This window comes from Diabrotica undecimpunctata, chromosome 1 (genome assembly GCF_040954645.1).
Source record: "Diabrotica undecimpunctata isolate CICGRU chromosome 1, icDiaUnde3, whole genome shotgun sequence".
NCBI lineage: Eukaryota > Metazoa > Arthropoda > Insecta > Coleoptera > Chrysomelidae > Diabrotica > Diabrotica undecimpunctata.
The window spans coordinates 79,035,287-79,060,941 of NC_092803.1; the positions used below are offsets into that span (position 1 = coordinate 79,035,287).

Here is a 25,655-nt window from a genome sequence, read left to right on the forward strand (position 1 = left end):
CTATATTTAAAAAAAAATAGTTAAGCGGTCAGAGATATCTTAGTTTTTCTTGAAAATTAACTACTTTTTTTACTGGACAATATTCGCCTACGCGAAAGAGGAGTTATGATATGGCAACAAGATGGCGCGCTCCCACATAATAGTGGTATTGTAATCAATTACCTTAATGCCACATTTCCAAACAGTCGGTTCGAATTAATGGACCCATCCAATGGCCTCCAAGATCGCGTTTGCGATACCTTGGATTTTTTTGCATAAGGCTATTAAAAAGGAATCGCTTGTAATCAATAGATGTAGACGATCCAAAAACTAAAATTAGATATGCGTGTACCCTGATTTCGCCGAAGACGATACATGCAGCATGTTTACGTGAACTGCTTAGACTGTTTGACGCGCGTGTTAAAGCAGAAGCAGGTAATTTTAAACACCTCTAAAAAAATTATTTTACATTTTATATGTTATTGAATATTGTTGAAAATATTAAATTAAAAATTTAGCGTACCTATGTCAAATAATACCCTTATTTTAGTACACAGTTGAATTTGGGAAAAAAAAACTACAACCATTTTATATGACCTAACCTTTAACCATCTGATCAATTTATTTGTTTTTATTGTAATGACGTTACAGCGCCAGTAATGACGTAATAGATCTCATGTATACATTAAATTGAAAGTATTGTAGGTCCAAATTACATTTCCTAATTTTCAAATGAAAATATTCTTTATTTCCTGAATTACATGCTGTTAAAAACATCTTGGTACACCCTGTATATACGATAGGATCTATTTACGTCATAATTAATCGGTCATTCTTTCTACGTATTCATATCAAATTAATTGCCGGTATACTATTCTAGGCGCCAATGATATTTTTTTTTCAGCATTCTATAATTTCTTCGTTTAGGATACGGTCCAAATCCTGCAAGATCTTCTTATAAAATCTATTTCCAGTACTTTAAGTCTCTTCTTATTTCTTTATGCAATTTTTTAACATTTTGTGTCATGGGTACACTATGCTTCGATGTAAATCTAGTTTTGTTGACATATTTATGTTTTTGGACCATAATAGAAAAATAACTGTTATATGACTACTTGTTTGTAAACATTTTTCTTATTCATATCCCGTCCGCTACTACAATCTTCGGTTATATAAGTTTTAGAATATTTATGTGCCTTTGTGTGCCTGTGTTTAATCAATTTTTTTTGTGTTTGTTTCAATGCTTCGTTTTTGTTATGACTATCTTAAACTTTCATTTGATATACACTTCGATAAGCTTTCTGGTTATGCTTTATGCTATGCTATGCTAATTTATAATTCGCTAATACTACCTGATTATCTCAAGCGCGTAAGGTAGACGAGCAGGTTCTTCGATTTCAATTCCTATTTTCGAACACATCTTTTTCCATACATCTGAGTTAGTTGGTTGAAGATTTTAAACAGGAAAAAAAAGGCAACATATTTGCTTTAAACCTTTGAATGTGTCAACTGGTTGTAACAGGTTGTTTTTCATTTTAATACCGCTCATTGGTTTCTTATACATCTATTACAGGGTTTTTCGTATAAATTTGTTCAATATTAGTTGTAAAGCACCTCATATAGCAGGTGCAGCGTAAATTTTTAAAATTTTTGTCTTTCAAAATTAACGGCATATATCCTAAGAGGGGCATCAGCAATAGTGAGTTGTGTAGCGGTTTGGACGTAGTATCATTAGAATCTAGACGATGTAATGCCTCCCTAATATTCCTGTACAAGCTACTACACAATCTCATTGACTGATAAAGTGGGAAATTCGATTACGTTCAAAAATACACAAGCTTGAACTAATCTTATGTTAAATTCTTCTCTATTGCTCATGTGCAACTATAATATTTCTTAAGTGCTTACTGCGATATATTTGACTGCAGTTTAAACCAGCTTACTAGGATGGCTGAGATCTACCTAGGTGATTGAGTAGTTTCTTTATGTTAAGGTAAAATACTCGAAAAATGTGTTATTTAGTTAGTACCTATGAATTATTAATATTTAATTTAACTTGAGTATTGTATTTTGTCCTATAAATGTACTCTGTTGGACAATAAACGCTATTATTATTATCCAGATTTAGCCATACGGCTCACACTCCCTCTAAGGGGAAAATTCACTCATCCCAGATACCTAAGGTATCAAAAGGATTGAGCTCTGGTGGGACTCTTTCCATGTTATCGAGCCCTAGGTGACTTGGTTTGCTGGAGTATCCCCCAAAAATTTTCGTACACACCTGGACGTCGCGAGGATTACAGCTTTCTGCATGGCCTTATAAAGATGTTCATTTAGACCCAGCTGTTTTATGTTCGCTAGGAGGTTTTTGGGAATAACACCAGTAATAGATAGAATAATAGGTACTGTCTGGGTACTTTCCATTCTTCATTATCTCCTGATTTGTATTTCTAGATCTCTATACTTGACGATCTTTTCGTTGTATTTAACACGCAAATTATTGGTGTTAGGTATCGCCACATCAATAAGTGTTGTTTGCCTGGTAAGTTTATTAACTAGTATGAGATCTGGTCTATTATGTGCCACTGGTTGGTCTGTGAGCACAGTGCGGACCCAGTATAGCTTGTAGTTGTTATTTTCAAGCATTCTGTCAGGGACATATTGATAATAAGGAAGATGGTCGGTTTGGAGAAGTCCCAGTTTGTCAGCTAGTTCTTGGTGGATAATTTTTCCTACTGAGTCATGGCGTTCTTTATAATCAGTCCCGACAAACGCCTGGCAGCCCCCGGTAAAATGTTGGATGGTTTCTTGGGCTTGGCATCCATATCGGCATTTGTCATTTTGGACTTGAGGATCTTTAACAATATATTTCAGGTAATTTTTAGTTGGTATAACCTGATCCTGAATGGCAAGTAGGAAACCTTCAGTCTCGGGAAACATCTTATTATTATTATATAACATAATTGGCAAGTTAAGTTAATTGGAATACTATCGTACGCGTTTTTCAGACCTATAAACACAAGTTGAGTTTTTAAATGTCTATACATTCTTTTTTTCTACTAGGTGTTGACTGAATATATTATATAAACAAGATTTACCAGTACAAAAACCGCTTTCTCTTCAGTGTCTGAGAAATATTGTTTAATTCTTTCTTTTAAAATTATATCATACGGCCTCCCTGTAGAACTGGCTATGCTAATACTTCTACAATTGCTACAAGTTTTATGTACATTCTTTCTGATTTATCGAACTAATGAATGATATCTGTTAATCTGTTGAGATGCTCTCCTTATTCGGGAAATATTTATGATAAATATGCGCTATTTCGCTTACCTGATCTAATCCATATTTTACCAGATCTATAGGTATGCCTCCATACCATGATCGTTCCATTTCTTTTGGAGATTTTTTAATTTCTTTCTTAATAACTAGTTCTATTTACTTAGTATTTATTAATGCTCAACTTCGTTTTTACTGATTAAATTCTGGTTTATCCCTAGTTTGCAAACTTTTAGATTGCTCCTTTTATTATTTATATTTTAATAACGATTTATTTGTGAAGTTTTATTCAATTTTCCTCAAATCTCTAGGGTATTTCTGGTTTCGGATGCTCCGATTTCTTCCATATATCTGTCTATTTTAGCGCAGTTGCTTCACTGTGTGTCACTTTTTCTTTCCGACACTTTTCTATCCAGTTCTCTATTAAGGAGAGTATTTATTTTTCTACATTATACTTCTTTTTAAACAAACCACATCTGATAGGCTTTATTTTTATCTTTTGTCAGAGATACTAAATGTTTTGACCAACATTTTGGATGTTTCCTTGTTTTTCCTTTTTTTTTGTCTATTCGTTTGCTGCACTGTGAATGGCTTTCTGTATCGATGGGTATACAGTCTTTACGTTTCCATCTTTGATGTTATTTATGTTTGCAACCGGTCTCTATTTATAAAAAAATTGTACTGACTTTTGTCTCAAATTTTATTTAAGTACTTTAAGCTTTTTTTCGGTGTTGACTATATTTTTTATGTTTTATAAAAATTTTTAATATTGATTCAAGGGTAAAAATAATTAAAACATGATTTAGTTACGTACACAGAACAGTTAACAGTTAGTCATAAACAATGTAATTTTCATAATATAACAAGGTTGGTAATTTTATTAACTAAAACTATTACTAAAACTTGTAATAAGAATCATTTAATTTCAATATATTCCTTTCTTTTTTTCCTTTTAGGTACACAGTTAAAGTAAAAAGTGACTCTCGTATTACTCTACATTTATTCAGCAGTTACCCGGGAGTAAAAATTTTTTTGAAAGTGTCCAACTTATCGCAACCTAACCAAGTTGTAATCGAAACTTCCGCTTCTAGTTCAGTAACAATTCCTTTAATCCTATTAAAGTCTAACAGCGGAGGCCAAAAGTTGGGAAATTTCCTGGACAGCAAATTAATTTTTATGTCTAACTCGGATTCTACTCAGGTTACTACGAAAAAAGTATCCAAACGTGGTAAGCATAGCATAATACTTATAATTTGTTTATAACTAATATAAACCTTAAGACTAAGGTTTGGTACACATGAAAATCAATTTTAATAATATCCGATTTCCGAGAAAATTGACAAAAAAGCGTTAAGGTTCCAGTTTAATCGTTACACTTTTGTCTGTTAACTAATGAAATTTTTTTGGAAGCAAGCTTAAAAAAATTGAAATAGTTAAAAAATGTACCTTTCGAAGTTGTCTAGATATTATATTTCAAGTTGTGCTAAATATGTTTAATTTTGCTGTATTGCTGTTTTTTTTTATTTCAAATTACATGTCTCGGCTGCTGTGGCCATTGACACGAAGAACTGTATTACAAAAAACAATAAATTAAGTTACATTGATTCAATAAATTTCAGATTCAAATAAACTAGCGGATGATTACAAAATTAAAATATAGATAGATGATACAATTACAACAGGTGATATAATTTACAGTTTTTAAGGAACTTTATCACATTAGACATATTGTTTTTAGATTTTAAGATATCACATAAACTTCCGTGGATACCATGTTTGATCCCTGGTTACATTCCACAAGTATATGGTGTACACTTAGACGGGAGTTGCAATATTGGCAGTTTGCAGGTTCTTCGGGAACAATCAGATATCCGTGGTTTAGCGGGGTGTGCTAAATTCTAAGCCTTCTAATAATGGTCTTCGATTTTCTGTCCGTAGTAACAATTCTAGGTCCTAAAATGTTTGGTTGGATGGACTTTAGTTGGGTAGTGCACCTGTTCCATTTTGCCACATTGAGGTAGATAACTTTTTAATTTCAATTATTATATCTTGAAACATTTGGACTTTTTCATCTGTAAGGTCAGAGCGACGTGCTTCATTTGCTGCGTGGTCAGCATTCTCATTTCCTTTAATACCAACATGTGAACGATTCCATAGCATCGAAACCGAAGTGTTTGATTTAACAAGTGCTGTACATCTTTTGTGGATCCCATTAACTAAAGGATTTGATGTGTAGATTTTTCTAATCGAATTTATGGATGATAATGAATCTGTGCAGATTGCTAAGTTTTTGGTACCCTGCATTGGAACCTCTAGAGCTTTAAGTATAGCGTAGAGTTCTGCTGTGAATATACTGGTCATCTTGGGTAGTCTATACATTCCTATTATTTATGGAAGTAACAGCACATATGACACTTTCTTCGTCTTTAGATGCATCTGTGAATATTATGTTATCAAACTTGCCTGTATTAATTATGTCGTTAAAAGTTTGTTTCATGAGTATCGTGGAGGTTTCCATTTTCTTATATCTGTACAAATTTACGTTAAAGTCAGGTAATATTTTTAGCCAAGGTGGAGTATTGGGCTGAATAATGTTGGTGGTAAGATTTAGGTCAATATTTTCTAAGAGTGGCAATAGAAACTGTAGTGATGAATTGGCAGTAGCTCTACTTTGTGCTTCTGTTAACTGAAAATTTTTAATAAGTTGGAAAGATATATTATTTGGGTTTGCAGAAATCTTAGCAAAATAGGAGTTTAGTAGCCGTTGTCTTCTAATATTTAGAGGGGATTTACACGATTCGACATATATGCTTTATGTAGGGCTAGATCTCAAAGTTCTAAGGCATATTCTTAATGAAGTGTTTTGAATTGTATCTAGTGATTTTAAATAAGTTTTAGGGGCAGACATATATAATATCGATCCATAGTCTAACTTAAATCTTATTAAGGCTCTGTATAAACTTAATAGGACTTCTTCTTCGGCTCCCCATTGTCGATTGGCTAGTGATTTTAAGAGATTTATATTTTTGAGGCACTGGCTTTAGTTTTTTCTATATATCTCTTCCATGTTAATTTTTTGTCAAAAATTACCCCTAAAAATTTGTGATTTTCAACTAATTGTAGTGGATGCTGTTTTAATTTTATGAATGGAAGAGTTTGTATATATTTTTTGACTTTAGACTTTGTAGGCGAGAAGCTTAAAACAACTTTGTTAGACCAATGAGAGATGTTATCAATAGTATTTTGCAAAAGAGTGCTAGTGGAGCTTGTTACTTTACCCAAGCAGTAAATAACTAGATCATCCGCATAGATATTATGTTTGACAGGGGGTTGTACTAAGGAACTAAGGTCGTTAAGAAGCAGTAAAAATAAGGTTGTGCTGAGGACTGATCCTTGAGGTATTCCTGTCTCCAGGATATATGAGGGAGACATTTTACCATTTGCCGAGACTTTGAAACTTCTGTTAGTTAAAAAGTTCTCAAAAAATAGATATATGTTTCCAGATAAATTAGACTCTTTAAGTTTTTCTAGAATTGCCGGCCTTGATGCTGTGTCAAAAGCACTTTCTATATTGAGTAAGACAGTTATAAGGTTGTTTCTATTAAAGAATGCTTCTATGATATCGGATTGTAGAGTGATAAGATTCTCCATCGTGCAACGATTTGGACGAAATCCTGATTGAGCGGTATTGATTATGTTTTTCAAGATATCAAAGTAAGCGTTTGCTGACAATTTTTTCCAGGAGTTTGCAAAATGTTTACGTTAATGAGATGGGTCTAAATGACATAGTTGTATTGGCAGAAGTATCATTTTTCTTGAGTGGAATTGTTATAGCTTGTCGCCAAAGTGTTGGAAATTGATTACCTAGCCATATGTTGTTGTAGAATTCTAGTAACTTTATTAGGGTATCTTCATGTAGATGTTTTAGGAATATCAAAGAAATGTCATCCGGCCCTGCAGCACTGTTCTATAGGGAGTTAACAGCTTCGCGTCGATTGTTAGTGGGAGAGTGACAGGATGATCATTGGAATTTGGATTCTTATGTACAACTCATTTATTTGTTATGTTTGTTGGTCCAGTACAGTTGTTATCAAGTTTAGTTTTATTTAAATAGTATTTGGCAAGTGTATTTACAATCTTCTGATCATCAGTTATGACATTGTTATTTTCTATAATGGCTGGAATTTTGTATGTTGTATATCTACCTTTCATCTGTTTTTCTGGACTGATTTTAGTCCAGATTTGACTAGAAGGTGTGTCGGAAGTTATGCTACTGATGTATTTGTTCCATGAGTTCTTTTTGCTTTCTTTAACAATTCGCTTAGATTTAGCTCTTAGTTTTCTAAGACTTATTAGGTCCGCTTGGTTTCTAGTTTTACGATATCGGTTTATTGATTTTTTACAATCTTTTACAGCTAGTTTACTTGATTCATTCCACCACGGAACATATTTTTTGGAGGGATCAAAGTGGTATTTACCGATGCATTTTGCAGCGAAAGTTATAATACAATTAATCAACATGTTAAGATCTTCATCAGCAGAATTCATAAAGGAGACTTTATTTGTTTGTTCCTTGACAATTAAGTTAAATAGATTCCAGTCAGCGTGAGCAATTTTCCACTTAATTTCGCTTTGTCTTTGTGAGTTATCATTGTTAGAAATTAAAATGGGAAAATGGTTACTGCCATAGAGACTTCCCAGTGTTTTCCATGTAAGATGAGTAGATAATTCTGGATTACATATGCTTAAATCAATGAAAGAGACAGTACCTGTTTGAATATGAAAGTATGTGCTGCTTCGAGTGTTTAGAAAATTAAGGTTGGAATTGATTATGATATTTTCAATCATTTTGCCTCCACCGAAAGTATTACTGGAGCCCCACATAGTGCTATGTGCATTAAAATCTTCAATTAAGATAACTTGAGGAAGTTGATTATTTAGGTTTGTAATTTCGAGAGCTGTTAGGGTGTAATAGGGAGGAATACATACGTTGCAAATTACGATTTTATTTGGACACCAAGCAGTAACGGCAAAGGCTTCTAGAGTTATTGTTAAGTGGAATTCTTGGTGGAATATATCTGTAGAAATAAATATAGAGCTCCCACCACTAGCTCGTGCGTGTGATGTTCGTATAAAGTGGTAGACAACGTAATTTTTAAGGTATGGATTATGGTTTTTAGAGAAATTGGTTTCTTGCAAACAAATGAAATCGGGTGAAGTATCAACAACAAGCAGTTGGAGATTTTCTAGATGGGGCTAAAACCCATCACAATTCCACTGGATTAAATTGAATAAGAAGAATATTAGAAGGGGGATTTTTCAGTGTTGCGACCTTTGGGATCGATCGGAAAGGCACTCATCGTCAGTTAGTTCTTTTGATGAAATTGGGTCTGATAAACTTGTGGCTTCAGAGGATTCTAGTTGTAGTTGTTTTTTGATCTGTTTACTTAAACGGGTAAATCGGTTTTTTTAAATCTATCAGGTTTAAAAATAGACTTTTTACATCATCCGTGAGCTTTTTCGCTCCGAATAAGGATCAGAATGTCCAAAACTATTTTCAAGGAAGAAAAAGAAATTGTCTATGGGAATTTTAAAGGTTTGTGGATTCTGTTTGTATGCTTCTTGGATTGTTCTCTTGATGGTTTCGGTTAATACTAATTCTGTTGGAGTGGTTTTTTGAGATATTTGTGTTATGGCAATTTGGTCTGATTGTGTAGTTTCAGAGTTGGAGTCTTTATTTTCGATTTGTGGCTCTTTGGCACTATGTGTAGAGGGAGATGAAATTTTTACGGATGAGTTGGGGCTTGTTGGTATATATTCGGTTGGGATTCTATTGTCTGTTGGAGGATTTGGACATTTGGAGGCTATATGTCCTGTTTGTGTACAGATAAAACAATGTAGTTTATCTGCAGAAAGGAAGATTCCTTGTTCATTTCCTTCGAAGGAAATAAGTACTGATGTTTGTAATTCAAAATCTTCGGAGGAAGGGGATACGTAAACTTGGCATCTGAAATTTACTACATGTGAATATTCCAGGAATGCCTGCTCTTAAATAGGATATAGGATATGAGATGCGAAGTCCAAGATTTATAATGCTATTTTCAACTATGTCATGTGGTAAGAACGGAGAAACATCGGATATAATTATTCTTTTAGCAGAGGAAATAAGTCTTCGGATATTTAAAGAAACATCTCCTATCTGTATTATGGGATATGAATCTATGAGCTGGTCAACAGGATTAGTGTTATAAAGATAGATACAAATGCGATTGTTTGATATCCTAGATGCAAAGGAGGCTTGTTTAGGGCCTATTATATCACCTATAGCTTTAACGTAATCATACAGTTTCAGATTTTCTTCGGCATGCATCACAATGGCTTGATGTTTGCTTGGGAAAGTTGGCCGTGGAATTGTTTTCGCTACTGATACATAGGATAAAACTTGGTTTTGTGTTTGAGACATATTTACTGTTTTGGTATTTGGTACGCCAATGCTCATGTAGTCAAAAGCAATTGCGTTTTTAGTTGAAAGTATAATTTAGCTTCTATGTGTTATGGTAAAGTTTTAGCTTTTTATTCATTTTAAAATAAAAATAGATTGCCAGTTGTAAGGCAATCCTGTTTAAATTTTTTCTTTTGTGATTTTAATCAGTTAAAACAAAAAACAAACCTCAACTAGTAATGAGTAAATTATACATACATTTATTTGTAGTTGAAGGTACGCTTATGTTCACTGAGTTTGCACTATGTTCTACTAAGCACAGCAAAATATAAAACGATGTTACTCGTTCGACACCTCGTAGTGAAATGGATTGCTGTTAAATAATCAGAAAAAAATCAAAATGTTGGTAATGGGACAAAATTATTGACTTGTGTTTTCTATAACATCTGAATACTATCAAATACACAAGCAAGAGCGTACTTAGTGCCACAAAAACTTTCGAAATATTATTGTCTAGGGGATGAGATAATACATACAATCTTAAGTAGTCTTTATTGTTGTAAAATTATTAAGCTATCGGTTTCGAGTTTTACAATATATGCGCCATCATCAGCTCACAGTACATACTATGTACTGTGATCTGATGATGGGACATATTTTGTACACCTCGAAACCTGTAGTCTAATAATTCTACAACAATAAAAAACTACTTAAGATTGTGAATATTGACTCACACCCTATACATTAGTATTATGGACTTATGGATATTGGCAGCCTTTTCATTATTTAAAAAAAAATTCAAAATATGTATTATTTTCCAATTTTCGTAAAAAGAATGACAGCCGTCATCGGTCATGCTTAATAAATACGTTACAAATTCAAAAAATTATTAATTTTCGGTTTATGGTTCAAAGACATAATTTTAATATACACACAATCAAACGTATACGAAATAACCGTATATTTCAAACGAATATATATTTCTTTTGAAAAAACTTATTATTGCGAAGAATAAAAGTTTTTATTGAAAATAAAGAAACCGACAAATCAATCAGATCCCACGACTAACTTTTGCATTCAAAAACAAAAATATGCCTTATGTGGGGTTAACAGATGTACAAAGGAGAAAAATTATAATTGGTATTATAGCTGCAGTGATAGGCATAACACAGAGCGTAGTGTCAAAAAAACTATGCTAGGTATCAGAAACGCTTAAGAATAGACAAAGACAAAGTTGCCAAAAAGTATCAACGGTTCGCCACGATCGTTTCATTGCCTATAAAGAAACCCAATAATTTCTCACTCGCAGCTCCAAAGGCAACGTTTGAAAGCTACAAATGTAGGTGTTTTAATTAAAACGATAAGAAAAATTACGTGTCAAAGTTCCATAAGCTAGTAGACAGTTACGGGGTTTCAAAATATCTAGGCAGCACAAGATTGATCGCCTAATTTGGTGTCCTCCAACACCAAAACTAGAACATTAATAGTTGGAAAAATGTGCTATTTTCAGACGGGACCATGATTTGTGTAAAATCAGATGATCAAAAAGTTCGTGCACCTAAAGGACCAGAAAAAAAGCAAGATCAGAAACTGTTAGATCTGCTCACAGATATAAAGAAGGAAGTTTCATGTTTTTGGGAGGCATTATATTCGATGCAAAACTGTTTTAATTTTCATCTAACCAACTTTAACAGCTCGCAGGTATGTTAATTTGTTTCTAGAAAGTGTAGTTAGGCTCTGGTAAGGTACAATGGAAGAACCTTTAATTTTGATGCATGATCATACACCTTCACATACCAGCACAGTGAAAACAGACGTCCTTGAAGCAAAAGACATCACTGTTTTGAAGTGGCCTGCAATTCACCCGACCTTAGCTCTATAAAGCATTTTTGGGATATACTAAAATGAAACCACAATAAATAACTACAGATGTATCTATTAATAGAAACAATTTTCCGGACAAGCTAAACACCGTCATCCATGCAATAATTTAATAATATTCAAATACCTCGAAATCAATTAATATTTTAAAATTTAAGCAATTTTATGATTTTATCTAATATGTGCACTATAAATTAAAGTGGAATCAAATTAATTCAAAGCTAGTAATACATTCTTCTGTTTATTTTTATTAAAAACTGCTACAGTTTTTTTTTAGTTGGATATCTAGAGAAATACCTAAATTTTGAACCAAATATATTTCTAATTTAAAAATTTAATGAGTACTCTGTAGTTTAGAAATTAATATCTTGATATCCCCTATTATAAGGTAAAACGTGTAAATTTAGACTTCTAAACTTACAGTTACAAGTGGACCGCGTTATGTAATAACGGATTAAACGCCAAAAATTCAAAATCGAGATAATAGTGCCATCTAGCAGATAGGGTACAAATCTATGTATAAAAATATGTTTTTTGTAAAACAGTACAAAATAAAGCGGTTTTTAAGAACCCCTATTAAGCGACATTGGTTATTTTATTAAGAAAAATCTCACATTAAGATTTGTAATTTCGAATTAAAAAGTTGATTTTACAGAATTAAAAACCCTTACAACAAAAATTGGAATATCAAATCAAGCGCCAATATTAGTACATCATCAAAAACAAACATCCTTATCTTCTAAGTGTAACAACGAATCAAGCGCCACAAATAGTCGGTTACCTAATTCTTTATTACAAAACACAACATATTTATTGTCTAGCTTTCAAGAGATCGAATTACGCGACATGGTTTGTCGGATAATTCGTTATTTTAAAAAAAGTTCAAGCATTTAATGGATCATTGGGCATTGTACATCAGTCGTCAACCAACAAGTGATAATAGTGTTATCATTTTTTGCCAGGTTACAGGTGTATAATAAAATTAAATTAGATTTATTTTATTATTTCATCAAAATTAATAATCTAAGCCTAATGAATAAAAGTTCTAGAAGTTACAAACTGATGTGTAGAGCTATAGAAAATATTGCAGTTTCTTTTTCCTTGGAAAAGAATGAAAATTTATTACCAGAGCCAGAGGTACGAATTATATAATAACATTTATACAGTGAGTCCATTTAACATATCTTCTTCTTTAAGTACCGTCTCCTAATCGGAGGTTGAATATCATCATCACTATCTTTACTCTATCTACTGCTGCTCTGAAGAGTTCCATAGAATTAGGTACATTTGAACCAGTCCCTTAAATTCTTCAACCAGGACACCCTCCTTCTTCCTATGCTCCTTCCTCCTCTTATATTTTCCTGTGTCTTAGCAGTTCACATCGCTGTCCCTTATTAACAAATAATTTATATTAACAAATAAGGGGATATCGAAACAAATTAATCGTTCAAATGGTAAGAAAAGAAGAGTTCAAAGAAATAAGTAAAAGAGTCAGAAGAAATGCAACCAGGACTACAGAATTTTTATATTCCTCCAAACTGCAAATTTTGTGGCCTAATGGGAAACCTGTCTCTATTCCAAAGCTTAATGACATAATCTTGTTAATGCAGCTTAGTTCATTGAATGCCAAACAATTATACGAAAATATCATAGGGAATGAAGGCATCCAAGATGATATTGACAGCTTTAATGGATCATTAGACTTCGATATTGAAGACCTCATAGTATTTTCTGTATACGATATAACTTTTTATATGTATTAAGGCTAAAAATTTACTAAAACGTTATTATACCACGTATTTTCTATTTTGAAACATCAGGTTAAGCGACAAATATGTCTTGCAATCCGGTATTTCGATCTTAAATCATACATATCTTAAAAAATCATTAACGAATTAAGCGACATTTGATCGAATAACTTAAAATATAAATTATTTTTAAAAAATTTAAAAAACATGTTAGAGTATTTTATATTTGCAACACTCTATCAAAATATAAAAGTTGTCAGTACTATAAATTTAGAAATAGCACGAAAAACAAATTTAAAATCTTTAAACCCATTTTTCTCAAAATTACATTTTGGCACTTAATCCGCTATTACATAACGCGGTCCAATTTGTCTTAATATTTTTGAGTCACTCTGTATTTAAATCTATTTTTTAGCTGATAGCAAAAATTCTCACCTTTCATCCAAAGGCAAACCGACTGTAATCCAAAAAAAACCATCCGGTTTACCAAAATTGTCCATTGATGATAACAATGAAATGACTTACATAATTGAAGCATTCGTTTTGGATAATTCTTGGCCTTTAACATATAAAGAATGGCAAACAGTAGAAATGGAAAGAATACGAAGAATGGAAATTGAATCTCTGTTTCCGGATCGAACTGAGTCTTTGGATAAGTAAGAGATTGTATCACTAAACTAATAATTTTTTATTTTTGGTAACATTTATATGAGTGTGGTTATCAAAAAAATACCAGACGCCACTTAGCTTATCACCATAAATTTATAAAAAAATATTTTTAAACTTTTTTCATTAATGGATTCCTCTAAAAGAATATTTGCTTTCAATTGCATATGTGCAATTCAAACTGTTCATTATAATTTTAGAAATAAATTAATACGTCGAAAAAAAATTGTTACACCAAGTAGCAAAACAGGCCTTTGAACTCTATTTTTGTTCAGATTTTCAAGGTTCCCTTCAGAATTATCTGATTATTCAAGAAACTGCAATATCCATAAGAAATATCTGTCTCCACTTTTATCGCTTCCTATTATGCATCAGCTTTATATTGATTGATTGAAATATTTTTAACAATGAATTCAACTTATAGTTTGGACACCCTCCAACAAACGATACCGTTTCTTAGACTCAGTATTTCTAAAGCATTTTAGCTCCGCCAAATGTGGTTCTATAATTTAGGCATACATATTATAACTAAACAAGTTGATAAAACAAATTTTGTACATGAACTGAAGACCAAGCATGCAGGGGTAGTAGTGAGATCGCTAGTTTGTCTTTTAAGAACCATTGAAGTTGAGCTGGCACTTAAACAAAAAAACCACTTAATTATTTGGACAGATTCGTGTGCAGGGCAAAACAAAAATTTCCTAATGGTATGTGTTTATGAGTATCTTATACAAAAAGAAATATTCCAAATAATGGACTATAAGTTTCCTGAAGCAGGTCATTCCTACTTGGATTCAGACCGGGATTTTGGCCGAATTGAAAAAAGATTAAGGAAACATCAACCTATTTGTACAACAACACCGTGAAAATATTGCCTCTGCCAATAAAAAGAATAATATGGTTATTGATATACAACATCATTTCAAAGACACCGAGAACCTTCTAAATAAAATGCAACTGATGAATAGAAAAAAAGATGTCTTAACTGTCTTTTCCTTTTTATTTCGATATACTCTGTACGAGTACTAGAAACCAATTTGCTAAGAATTTTGTTTAGCTGAGGAGATATGTTGTGGAATGTAGCACCTTTTTTTTAAAATAGACAATTTAAATTTAACTTTAATCAAAATAAAAATATATATATATATATTAGAAATATATGGGTAAATATGAACAGTAAATTCAAGAACAGTGGTGGGCCCAACGGACCCGAGTTGCCTGGTTGTCCGGTTACGTAAGTAAAATATATTGCCCCGATAAGGGTTAAATATTTTTCTACTTAATTACGCTGTTTACTATGCTACATAAAACGTTGTTTTGGTTTTTATTGAAATTACATTGATGTTCAACTAGATCTAATGAACCTTGTTTGATAATTTTACGTCATTTTATATAAATAACTAGGTTTTTCTCCACTTGCTACATGAATGAGTATTTTTCCAGTCCATTCTGGTGCACAAATAAGTTATCCTTTTAAAATATTTTTAAACTATATTCCAGATACTCAAGTGAAATGAAGATGCCTGTTAAAATAGATTATGGCATACTTAAATCAAGACGATCTCTTAAGTCACCAAATAGTCCATCTTCAACTTTAATTCTACATTGCGGCGATTATGATGACGTGAAAATTACAATTAACACAGATAAAGAGGATTCCCTAATGCGTACCAAAATGGCTTGTTATGAGAATGATCCATATCGGTATAATACAGCTAAAACATTAAGGTTTGATAATTGAATTAACAATTTATTATTATCTTTATGTATAAGTCTTCCAACGGTTTTTTTATAATTGGTTCAAAATATTCGAAAATTTGTAATTAGAGTAATTTGGGCAATACAAAAATTAATTTCAGTTTGTTTCTAATATCTATTTTAGTTTGGTGTCCAGATGAGAAAGGAGGTAGACCGTCTTTAGACTGTTATAATGGTGTAGGTGTAGAAAATTAGAACAAGCCTAATTTTAATAGAATAACTAACTAAATGAATAGTTTTTATTGTTCAAACAAAAACAAAAAGTTCTCTTAATTAACAAAATATAAAAATAAGAAATTAATCCTATAGGACGCAAGTTTATTATGATGAACTTTTTTTAAAGTTTTTTTCAGATAATAGTTTGAAATACTATAGTTAGTACATCAGTTACTAGATTTTGAATATATTTGTCTTTTTTCTATGAAAAAAAAAGGTGGTCAACCGTTGTACCAGAGTTCAATCAAGGAATAATTTTCATGCTAGTTTCTCTGGTACATAGGGTATACCAAATAATAAAAAGTTTATCAATAATAATAGGCATAGGACTTTAAATAATACAAAAATACTGCACAATATTGTAATTAATAAATAAAAATATAATAATAAAAATAATAGTTCAGTCACTTGAATTATTTGGTTTAACCCTTTGAGACCTGACTTTTTTATTTTCAAAAAAAAAATCTTATGTGTTTTTATATTTCAAAAGTCTTCAGTTAGTAAGATAAAATAAAAAAAACTTGTCTACGCTTTTTTTAAAAAAAAAATTTTTATTGTACATATGTATGTACATATGGTCTTAAATATAAACTCAACACTAAAAATATATTTACTAAAAAGTAATTATTATTACATATTTATTGTTCATGAAAAGCTGCAAAACAGTTTCTAGCCTTAATTAAACACAGATGTATTTTACATTTTGTACAGAACACATGACTACGTCCATTACAATTTGTGTTTTTACACCTAGTAGCCTCCTTCTTAGAATCAAACTCCGGTATGTGACCAAAATTGACCGTTTGTATTTCCAAAAATGGTCTCGTCTCTCCTCGTCTTTTAAATGTTGAAATAGAAGGCTTAGGAGATGAAGATGCTGGTCTTCCTCGTTTTCTACTTACTAAATTGCCCATATTTTCGGCATTCGGCAACTCTGACTCTGAAGTCTAGAAATTTCATTCGATTCTTATTGGTTGTATTACATTTGTCGCAGTCCTTCCTGTATTCCAGCCAGCTGTTGGTGAGAGCGAAGTCTATCATGTGCATAATAACACGCAATGGCCACTTTCGCGATCTAATAAATATTTGGTAATAATTAATCATCTGGTCCATTAGATCAACTCCACCCATTCCATAATTATAATCTTTTACAATTTCAGGTCGGTTAACATCTACGTAACAAGAGCCTCTTTTGTCCCATCTTCTAACTATGTCTAAATTACCTGCACCAACATAAATGGAGGCTAATTTCACAGTCTTTGTATCTAACCATTTGACTAGCACCACATTTTTTTCTTTATTGACAACTTCATCTACCTCTCGGTAGTTTCAGCATTTCATTGTCTGGTAACACAGGAGGTTTGTAAAATCTATCTATTCGAATAGTCCCTCCAGCATATATTTTTTTGGCCAATAATATTTCAAGTAGTTTATAGGATGAGAAATAATTGTCATAATATAATTTGTGGCCTTCACTGGTGGAAATTCTCTCGGCTAGTTGAAGAACGATAGATGCCCCTAATCCATGTTTTGTTTTATTATCTGCATTCAGTTCTGTAGATTTACCATGATAAAAAACAAAATCAAAAGCCTGACCACTTTTTCCGCACAAGACGAATAATTTTATTCCCCAAGGACAGGGCTTCCCCTTCACATATTGTTTTACGGAAAGTTTTCCTGTGTAAGGAATCATTTGCTCGTCAACACTAAGTACTTCCTCAAGTTCAAGCTGTAAACATCTCTTTCTGACAGCGTCGATGATAGAACGAACCTTATAAAATTTATCATTAGTTGGTCTAAAATTTTTTCCGTTCTATAAGGCATATACATTTCTAAATGTTGCTATATTTTCAAACAAATCATTTGAAATATACTTCGAAAAATACTGAATTGGGTACAGTGGCTTTGTAAGACTTGTATTTGGGGAAGTAGGATGCCATGTAAATGTAGAAGTCTCTATCGATGCCTTAGTCCACTCTACGGTTCTCTTTTTTGTTTTAATTTCTCTTTGTTTTGGTTTTTTAGAACAATCCTTTTCTGAGAAACATACTTTACTTCCTAATTTTTTTGTACCCGAGTAACCTGCAACTTCACTTGGTATGTATTCGTCGTCTGAATCATAAGTTCTCCCTAACTCCTCATTATCATTTTCGCTACCATCACCTTCTTCCAGTGTCTCAGTGTCACGTCTGGTCAAAGCATCAACCCCTGGTCTTATAATAGCTTTATTCCCACAGGTATCCAGAATTCCATCCTCCTCGTCAGAACTCTCTCCTCCGGGAACTTCCAAATTGTCTATTTCTGATACGGTACCGTCCTCTATCAGGTCAATTAACTCTTGGAGATGTTTTGGGTTGTCGAAATCATATTTTTTTCTTTTGTAATCCATGTTATCTGCAATCAACAATACTAAGTTAAAACCCAAGTTTAGACCATATGTACATACAGATGTACAATCTGAAATATGCTTTCAGACCACTTGTACATGCTCATGTGCATCTAAAAAATGTTTGTTTATTTCAAAACTATCGTTTTTATGGCAATGTTTTGTACTTTATAAAAAACTACTTACCTTATAAATCACACTTAAAAAGTTGGATCGATTTCGTTTCACAAAAGATAACAGTTTCTCGTAAAATAAAACTAGCAGTATCGGTTACCAACTAAACAGCTGACACTTTACAACAAAATCGCTGACAACTTTACCTGTTGACCACTAGATGGAAGCAGAAGTTAAAAATGTGGATCGTAAATGTATATTTGAGTGACTGAATGCTATTTCGGTATAGATAAGCGAGTAGTTGGTATTTAACAAAACAATAAAAGCTATGTACATACACATGTACACAGGGTCTCAAAGGGTTAAAACAATCCAAGCACAAAGCAACTTTACAGTCTACGCACTCTATATCACTGCGCTTCTGTAATTCCGTTCTTGAGCACTGCTGGCCTCGTCTTCGCGTGGTTTTCTGCGGCAAATGTCCAACATTTTAAAAATACTTTATGTTCAATAGCCTCCCAATTTTTTTTCGTGCAGAAAAATCTTTTATAAGACTGGTAGCCAATTTGGATCTTTATTTAAGGTGAGGTATTGCTTTTTTTCTACTATTACTTTGCCTAAGGGATTCTTTATAAATTATATATAAAAATAACAAAACAGATTCAGCCTCGTGCTAATTGCAAAAAAGAAGCACACTAGAATCCACTAGTACAAATGTTGTACCGCTACAATGTTTACAAGTTGAGTAAACGTTCCGATATCAGAGCCATCTATGCATCTCTTATTAAAGTACAAGTAATGATGTAAATAGGTAGAAATCTACTTTGTACTACTCATTTACTCTGGTGAAACTGTGTGGTACAAGGGTAATACCAGCGATACTTAAAGGGTTAAGACAAGATAAAAAATAAAAACCTAAAAATAGTGAACTGTTATCCATGGAGATTGCAGTTTATGTAATGAATATGAGTATCAGACTTCTATACAGCGTTTCACGTTAAGAAAATAATATTGGGCTTATGGAAATCAGTGTTGCCAAAACTCTCAGGCATGCGGTTTACTAGATTATCGATATATTTTTAGAATTTCCATTTTCAATTAACATTTAACTGTAAAGTCAGAATAACAACTGAAGAACCACAAAACCTTATTATCATTATGTAGTCTCAGAGAACGACATAAAATCGCTGACATACGTACACCGTATTATTTTAAGTTGCAATTAGTAATTAGATATATGCATTCCAAGCGGTCCGTTTATTTGCTTTTAAATCTTTAATAGCCGGCAAAGTGCATGATTTAACTAAGCAATATTTTCTACTGATTTCTATGATTCATGGTATATGATATTCTTACCGAAAAACAAATAAACTATCGTTACTATAATTAAAATAAGATAAATTAAAATTATCTTTTGTAAATACTATTTATATAATTAAAATCATTTTCCCTACTTTTCATCTCTTGTTTCGAATGGACACTTTTGGTCAATTACGTTAAAAAACATTAATTTAACCTTTAACTACGGGCGCCCCTCCATTAGTCATAACTACGTGCGCGGTGTATTCTGTACACCAACGACTAAAAACGCAAATAAAAGCCACAACTAGGTATTTTTAGTACATATATTGTATATAATAAATGTAGGCATATATTTAAGAGAATGTCTTAACATAAAAAATAATACATAACGAAAATATAAAGATTACCAACAAATATAAGAACAAAAACTCAACCACTTCTTTTTCTCTAAAAATAACCTTGAGATTCTTGTATATTAGCTTAACATTAAAAATATTATAAAACTAGTATATAAATCTAAAAACTAGGAGTAAATAATCATTCACAAATGAACATATTTGAGAATATGTGTGCTATTCACTTTCGTTTTCTTCCTCGTTTGCGTCTACTAAATTACAATTTGCACAAATTGTAACAGAGTGCTCTTTACAAACCATTCTATTACATTTGTTGCAAGATATTGTTGTAACTCTATTTTTGATCCTTTCACAACAATGGCACCTCCCCCGTTTTTTTGCTGGTGGTTCTTCATCGTGGTCGTCTTGTACGTTTTTGTATTTCTTCAAGAATATTTTTAAATCCAGAGGTAAACTCTGTATTTCCGCCCTCTCAGAAAGATGAGGTCTTATCAATGCCAATGATAATTCTTTTGGAAAAACTCTTCTATATTTTTGAGGATTGTCGATGTTGGCAGCATTGTACAGGATCTGGCTGTTAATTCCGGCAATATTGAGGAGTTAAAAAAACAATGCCATTGGCCATCTTCGTGTTCTTCGGGATACCGAATAGGTACTGCACATTTTGTCTACAGTGTCTACGCCTCCTTTATGTGAATTATAGCTAAAATTATCATTGGTTTTCCTGTTTCGGGATCTACTGTAGAATTACTGTGCATGGTAGATAGGAGAATGACAGCTTTATTTTTTTTTGGTGTGTAGGATACAATGGTAACTTCTTTTTGAAAACCAAAAGTGGATGATCCAATTGATGTGTTTTTTCTTGGTAAAAACTCTGGAGGTAGTTCCCTTTTATTTCGTTTAAGTGTGCCAACCATCGTTATCTTTTCCTTCAAAAGGTCAATTGCCAACGGATAACTCGTATACCAATTGTCGCATGTTAAATTAAGGTTTTTACCTTTCCAAGGTTGAAGCAGGCGATGGGTAATATCCGTTGGTGTGTTAGATTTTTTGTAGGGCCCTTCCGGTTGTTGACCACAATACACCTCAAAATTGGTGACATAAAAGGTCTGCGCGTCACATAACACAAACACTTTTAAGCCATACTTTGCAGGTTTACTTGGAATGTATTGCACAAAGTTGCATCTACCTCTAAAAGGTATCAACATTTCATCGATAGTCATTTCTTCTCCCAAGGAATAGTTGCTGCTACAGTTTTTCATAAACGTATCAAGAGTAAAGCGAATGGCAGCAAGTTTGTCAATTGATTTTCGGTCCTTTCGAGTATCTTTGTTGTCAAACCTAAGAGCAGCAAGCAAAAATAAAAATCGATCTGCGCTCATACAGGCTCGAAAGATTTCTGAGCCGGTACCATCTTTTGTCCACAATTCGAGGAAGTGTGTATGATTTTGTTTTTTAGTCCCTGCAAGAAATACTAATCCTAATAATGCCATGATTTCCTGTTTAGTCGTATCTTTAGCCCGTCTTGGCCGTTCATAATTTAATCGCATTTTTGCATCTGCAAATTTGTACATTCAACTATATTTTCTATGATTTCATTTGTAAAGAGTTTTTCAAAAGCACTTAGTTCCGTAGTAACATCTCTCGTACAAACTGTTGGCCCAGGAAATATCTTGACAATATTTTTTGAAGGAGTTTTAGTAAATTTGCTAAGAAGAGATTTCTTATACCATTTAGTTTTTCTGTCTTTTGCTATAAAATAATCATTGTCTTCATCAAGATCTGAACTGTTTTCAATGTTACTGTTTGTGTCCGAGTCAATCGTATATTGATTTTCGTCATTCAGATCAACTTCTGATTCAGTATCGTGCTCCGTTTTTTCTATTAGCTCGTCGTCTGAAGTATCTGGGTCTCCACCAACATCTTCATCAGATTCTTCCTCAAATATAGCTTGAGCCATAGCTCTAAGTTCATCTTCTGAGAGTTTTTGGGGATTTCTTACTGGTACACGATCCCTGCAAAGTAAATATTTTGTAGTACCTCTCGATTTATAAACGTTACGAGAAATATATAGAGACAACGTTTGTAATTTTTATTATTTATTTCTAATTAATATTTCAAAGAGACATGACCGTATTGCTATGGAAGAAAGAACATGAAAAAGACCACAAAAACAACTAGAAAGTCGTTAAATAGTCCAATAATAGGTACTCACAAATATCCAAATAGATAACGGTATATTAAGTTATGAGAAAATGCTAAAATAAAATATTTGATCAAATGTATTATCATAAAACTAGTTTTATTATAATAAAATGAAAGTTTTATTAAAATTTTAATAACAAATTACAAATTCTTTTATTCAAAACGTTGCAAAATGTCTAGCTTTTGTTACATATAAGTCGCTATACATTAATAATGCTATTTTTTAGTAGATAAACGTAATATAAATCTCACAAAATTTACTTACATAACTAGGTACTTGGTGTACTACATACACCACTGGTAAACTTCTCCTGAATTTTTCCAACCGTCAGTCTATCTCTGCAGCAATCAATTTTACAACTGTTGAGGTTTATAGCTGACACATCAGAGATAGGTTAGGTAGAGGGACACGTGCGCAACCAGTGCTTATCAGAAATAGCGGCCAATTTAGTGCGACTGGTGTACTGAGTACACCGTAGCCCGTAGTTAAAGGTTAATTCATGTCTGTGAAAACGAAAATACAAATTATACAACCCTGAATTGCGCTTGTGTTCATCGTGGCATCGCTGCGCTTCTATCGTCCATAAGAAATACATGGCCCTATCTCCGCAGTGTTATTTTCTTAACGTGAAACGCTCTATAACAATATTTGCACATTTTTTCGGTTTTGTTATGCATATCTGTATTTGCACTCAGTATCTGGCCATATGACTGTACATCATATCAACACCACCCATATGACTATTATATTCTTTGATGATCTGTAAACAGTCCACGTCAATATACCGCTTTTTGTAATAGTGAATTAAATAGAGAGCTGTACAAGAGTTTTCTGTTGAACTCTGAGGACCTCGTTGTCTTGTTTATACGAGTATATAAATAAAAAAGCACCTACCGAGAAGAAAAGAAATTAAACAAAATAACAAAAAACACTTTTTTATTATAGATCAATATTGGTGTTAGATTTAGAATAAGATTGTATACGAAACCGTGACTAATAAGTAAAAATTGTAAAATTTGCTAATGGATTTAGTGTCTGCAAATTACAATTGGTGTTAAATCAAAAATACTATAAACTTTTTAAACATACTACTGACTGCAACGTTTACAAAAATCAAAGCCCAAAACGGATGCTTTAAAAATATCCTAATAAATTTATTTACTAAGAACGTACAATTTCAAAGTATGGTAACAACTACACAAATACAAATCCTAATATAATTAAACACGGGCAAATATAGTTTTTCTATATGTCATCATACCCCTTACACTCCCGAAACAATGTAAGTTGACATATAAAGTTGTTCAGTCTATTTTTCAATTATTTATATGGGAACAAAGAGATATACTATTTTTTTCAGAATTTTGCTATGTAATTTTGACAGATTTTATTGATACTTACGATTGTGTTTTCCAGGAATATATGCATGACATGCACAATTGTGTGACTGATACATTTGTGAGTATTGGGAGTGTATGACTACTATCCCTAGAAAACAAAACAAATAAATTACAACATTTTACAACCTTTATTAGTACCTTTAATACTAAGTACTAAGTTTAATATTAAGTACACACATTGTCATTTATTACATATGCTTATAACTAGTATATTTTTAATTAACACATTATTTATTGTGGAAGTTAAAAAAACAATTTTGATTTTTGCTAATATAGAGATAAACTTTACATTTGCCGCATGAAACTCTTGACCTACTCTTACAGGATTCCAATCTGCAACATAAAAGATTTTTTAGATCTTCCAAGACAGGCCAGGAAAGTAAATGGTAAGAGAGGACCGGGAAGAAGACGCATTTCCTGGCTTCAAAATTTGCGAAAGTGGTATAACACGACTACCACTGAACTGTTCCGCGCTGCAATAAGCAAAGTGAAGATAGCCGTGATGATCGCCAACGTCCGGAACGGATAGGCACTTTAAGAAGAAGAAGACAGGCCAGTGATTAAAACCATCATATCTTTTGTCAGTGTAAGGTAGTGACGGTCTCATTTTCTTTGGACAAGGGTCTTCATGTTCATCTTCTGTGTCCCCGTTTTCTGTATTTGGACTTTTTGTTCCACATAACAAATAATCTGCTAGTTCTAAGCGAAAGGATAAAAAATATCTAATATCTTTTGATTTGTATTTGTTACTTCGGGACGGTATTCCATCCAAATGTTAACAATAGCTAAATGAAATAGATGTAGGATTACCTTCAATGTCCATTTACGAGTTTTGAAGAAAGTTCTATCACACTCCATCATCTGATCGCAGATATCAACTCCACCCATCTTTTTATTGTAAATTTTAATTACGTTTAGACATGGAACCTCTACACGACTAGCAGTAGCTTTATCCCATCGTTTGACTAAATGTGTAGGTTCTTGTCCAAAAGCCGTAGATGCCATTAAAACGGATTTATTATCTTTCCATTTAGTGATACATATCTTTTGATCACTGCTAACAACCTGCTCAGAATCGCCTCTTTTCATCTGATTATCTGTTTTAAATGTAAATCCTTTAAAACGATTGTTCATAATAGTTCCTGTGCAATGTATTTGTAGCTCAGATAATTTGAGCAACAAAGGTATCGTCAAAAAATTTCTGTTGAAGAATAAAAAGCTATTAACCGGTAACGTTTCCACTGGCCTAAGGATGACTGACGGTCCGAGTCCCAGTTCTTTATTTCTTAAATTGGTACTTGTTCCTTGATATATTTTAAAATCTAGGACAGTACCATCACTTTTTGATAAAACGTGATGGTACTGTCCTAGATTTTAAATTTAAACCCACAGACCTTGGTTTATTTTTTACATATTGCCGAGAAGCACATCGGCCAAGAAACGGAATCATCTGTTCGTCTATTGAAAATGTAGCTTCAGATTCTCTCTTGAATTCCCGACATCGGTTTCTGACTAAATCGATCATTGGCTGAACTCTCCACAGACGATTTTTTTTTAATTTCTTTTATTACCGTGCATATATCCACAACATGAAGATTGACTCTCAAGAGGTACAACCTATATCTTGGAATTGCATCCGAAATAACAAGAAGTTTAAAGCGACTGCTCCAATATAAATGAATTCGAGGGAATTTTAAATAACACATTATAACTTATATAAAATTTTTTTATTTCTTCAGGAGTTACTTTGCGTTTAAGTTCCCTTCCGTGTTTTTGTAAATAAAATTGTGCAGTACGTTCAGCACACAGTTGAAAAAATGAGTTTCCTAAATACTTTTCAAAGTATCACCATGGTGTTAAAACTTCAATGAGATCTGGAAGTATTGTTTCGGGTATATTTTCATTTTTAAATGGATTAATTC

General features: G+C 32.5%; 1 protein-coding gene across 3 annotated transcripts in view; it reads left to right on the forward strand.

Moving 5' to 3' along the window:
- The window catches only part of LOC140439427 (androglobin-like), a 174,674-nt gene that overhangs the window by 138,351 nt on the left and 10,668 nt on the right, over positions 1-25,655 (forward strand). For all 3 annotated transcript variants that reach the window (XM_072529330.1, XM_072529344.1, XM_072529335.1), the window contains exons 15-17: positions 4,215-4,486; positions 13,745-13,985; positions 15,496-15,723. In XM_072529330.1, coding sequence (XP_072385431.1) covers positions 4,215-4,486; positions 13,745-13,985; positions 15,496-15,723 — 741 coding nt within the window. The remainder of the gene's footprint in view (positions 1-4,214; positions 4,487-13,744; positions 13,986-15,495; positions 15,724-25,655) is intronic.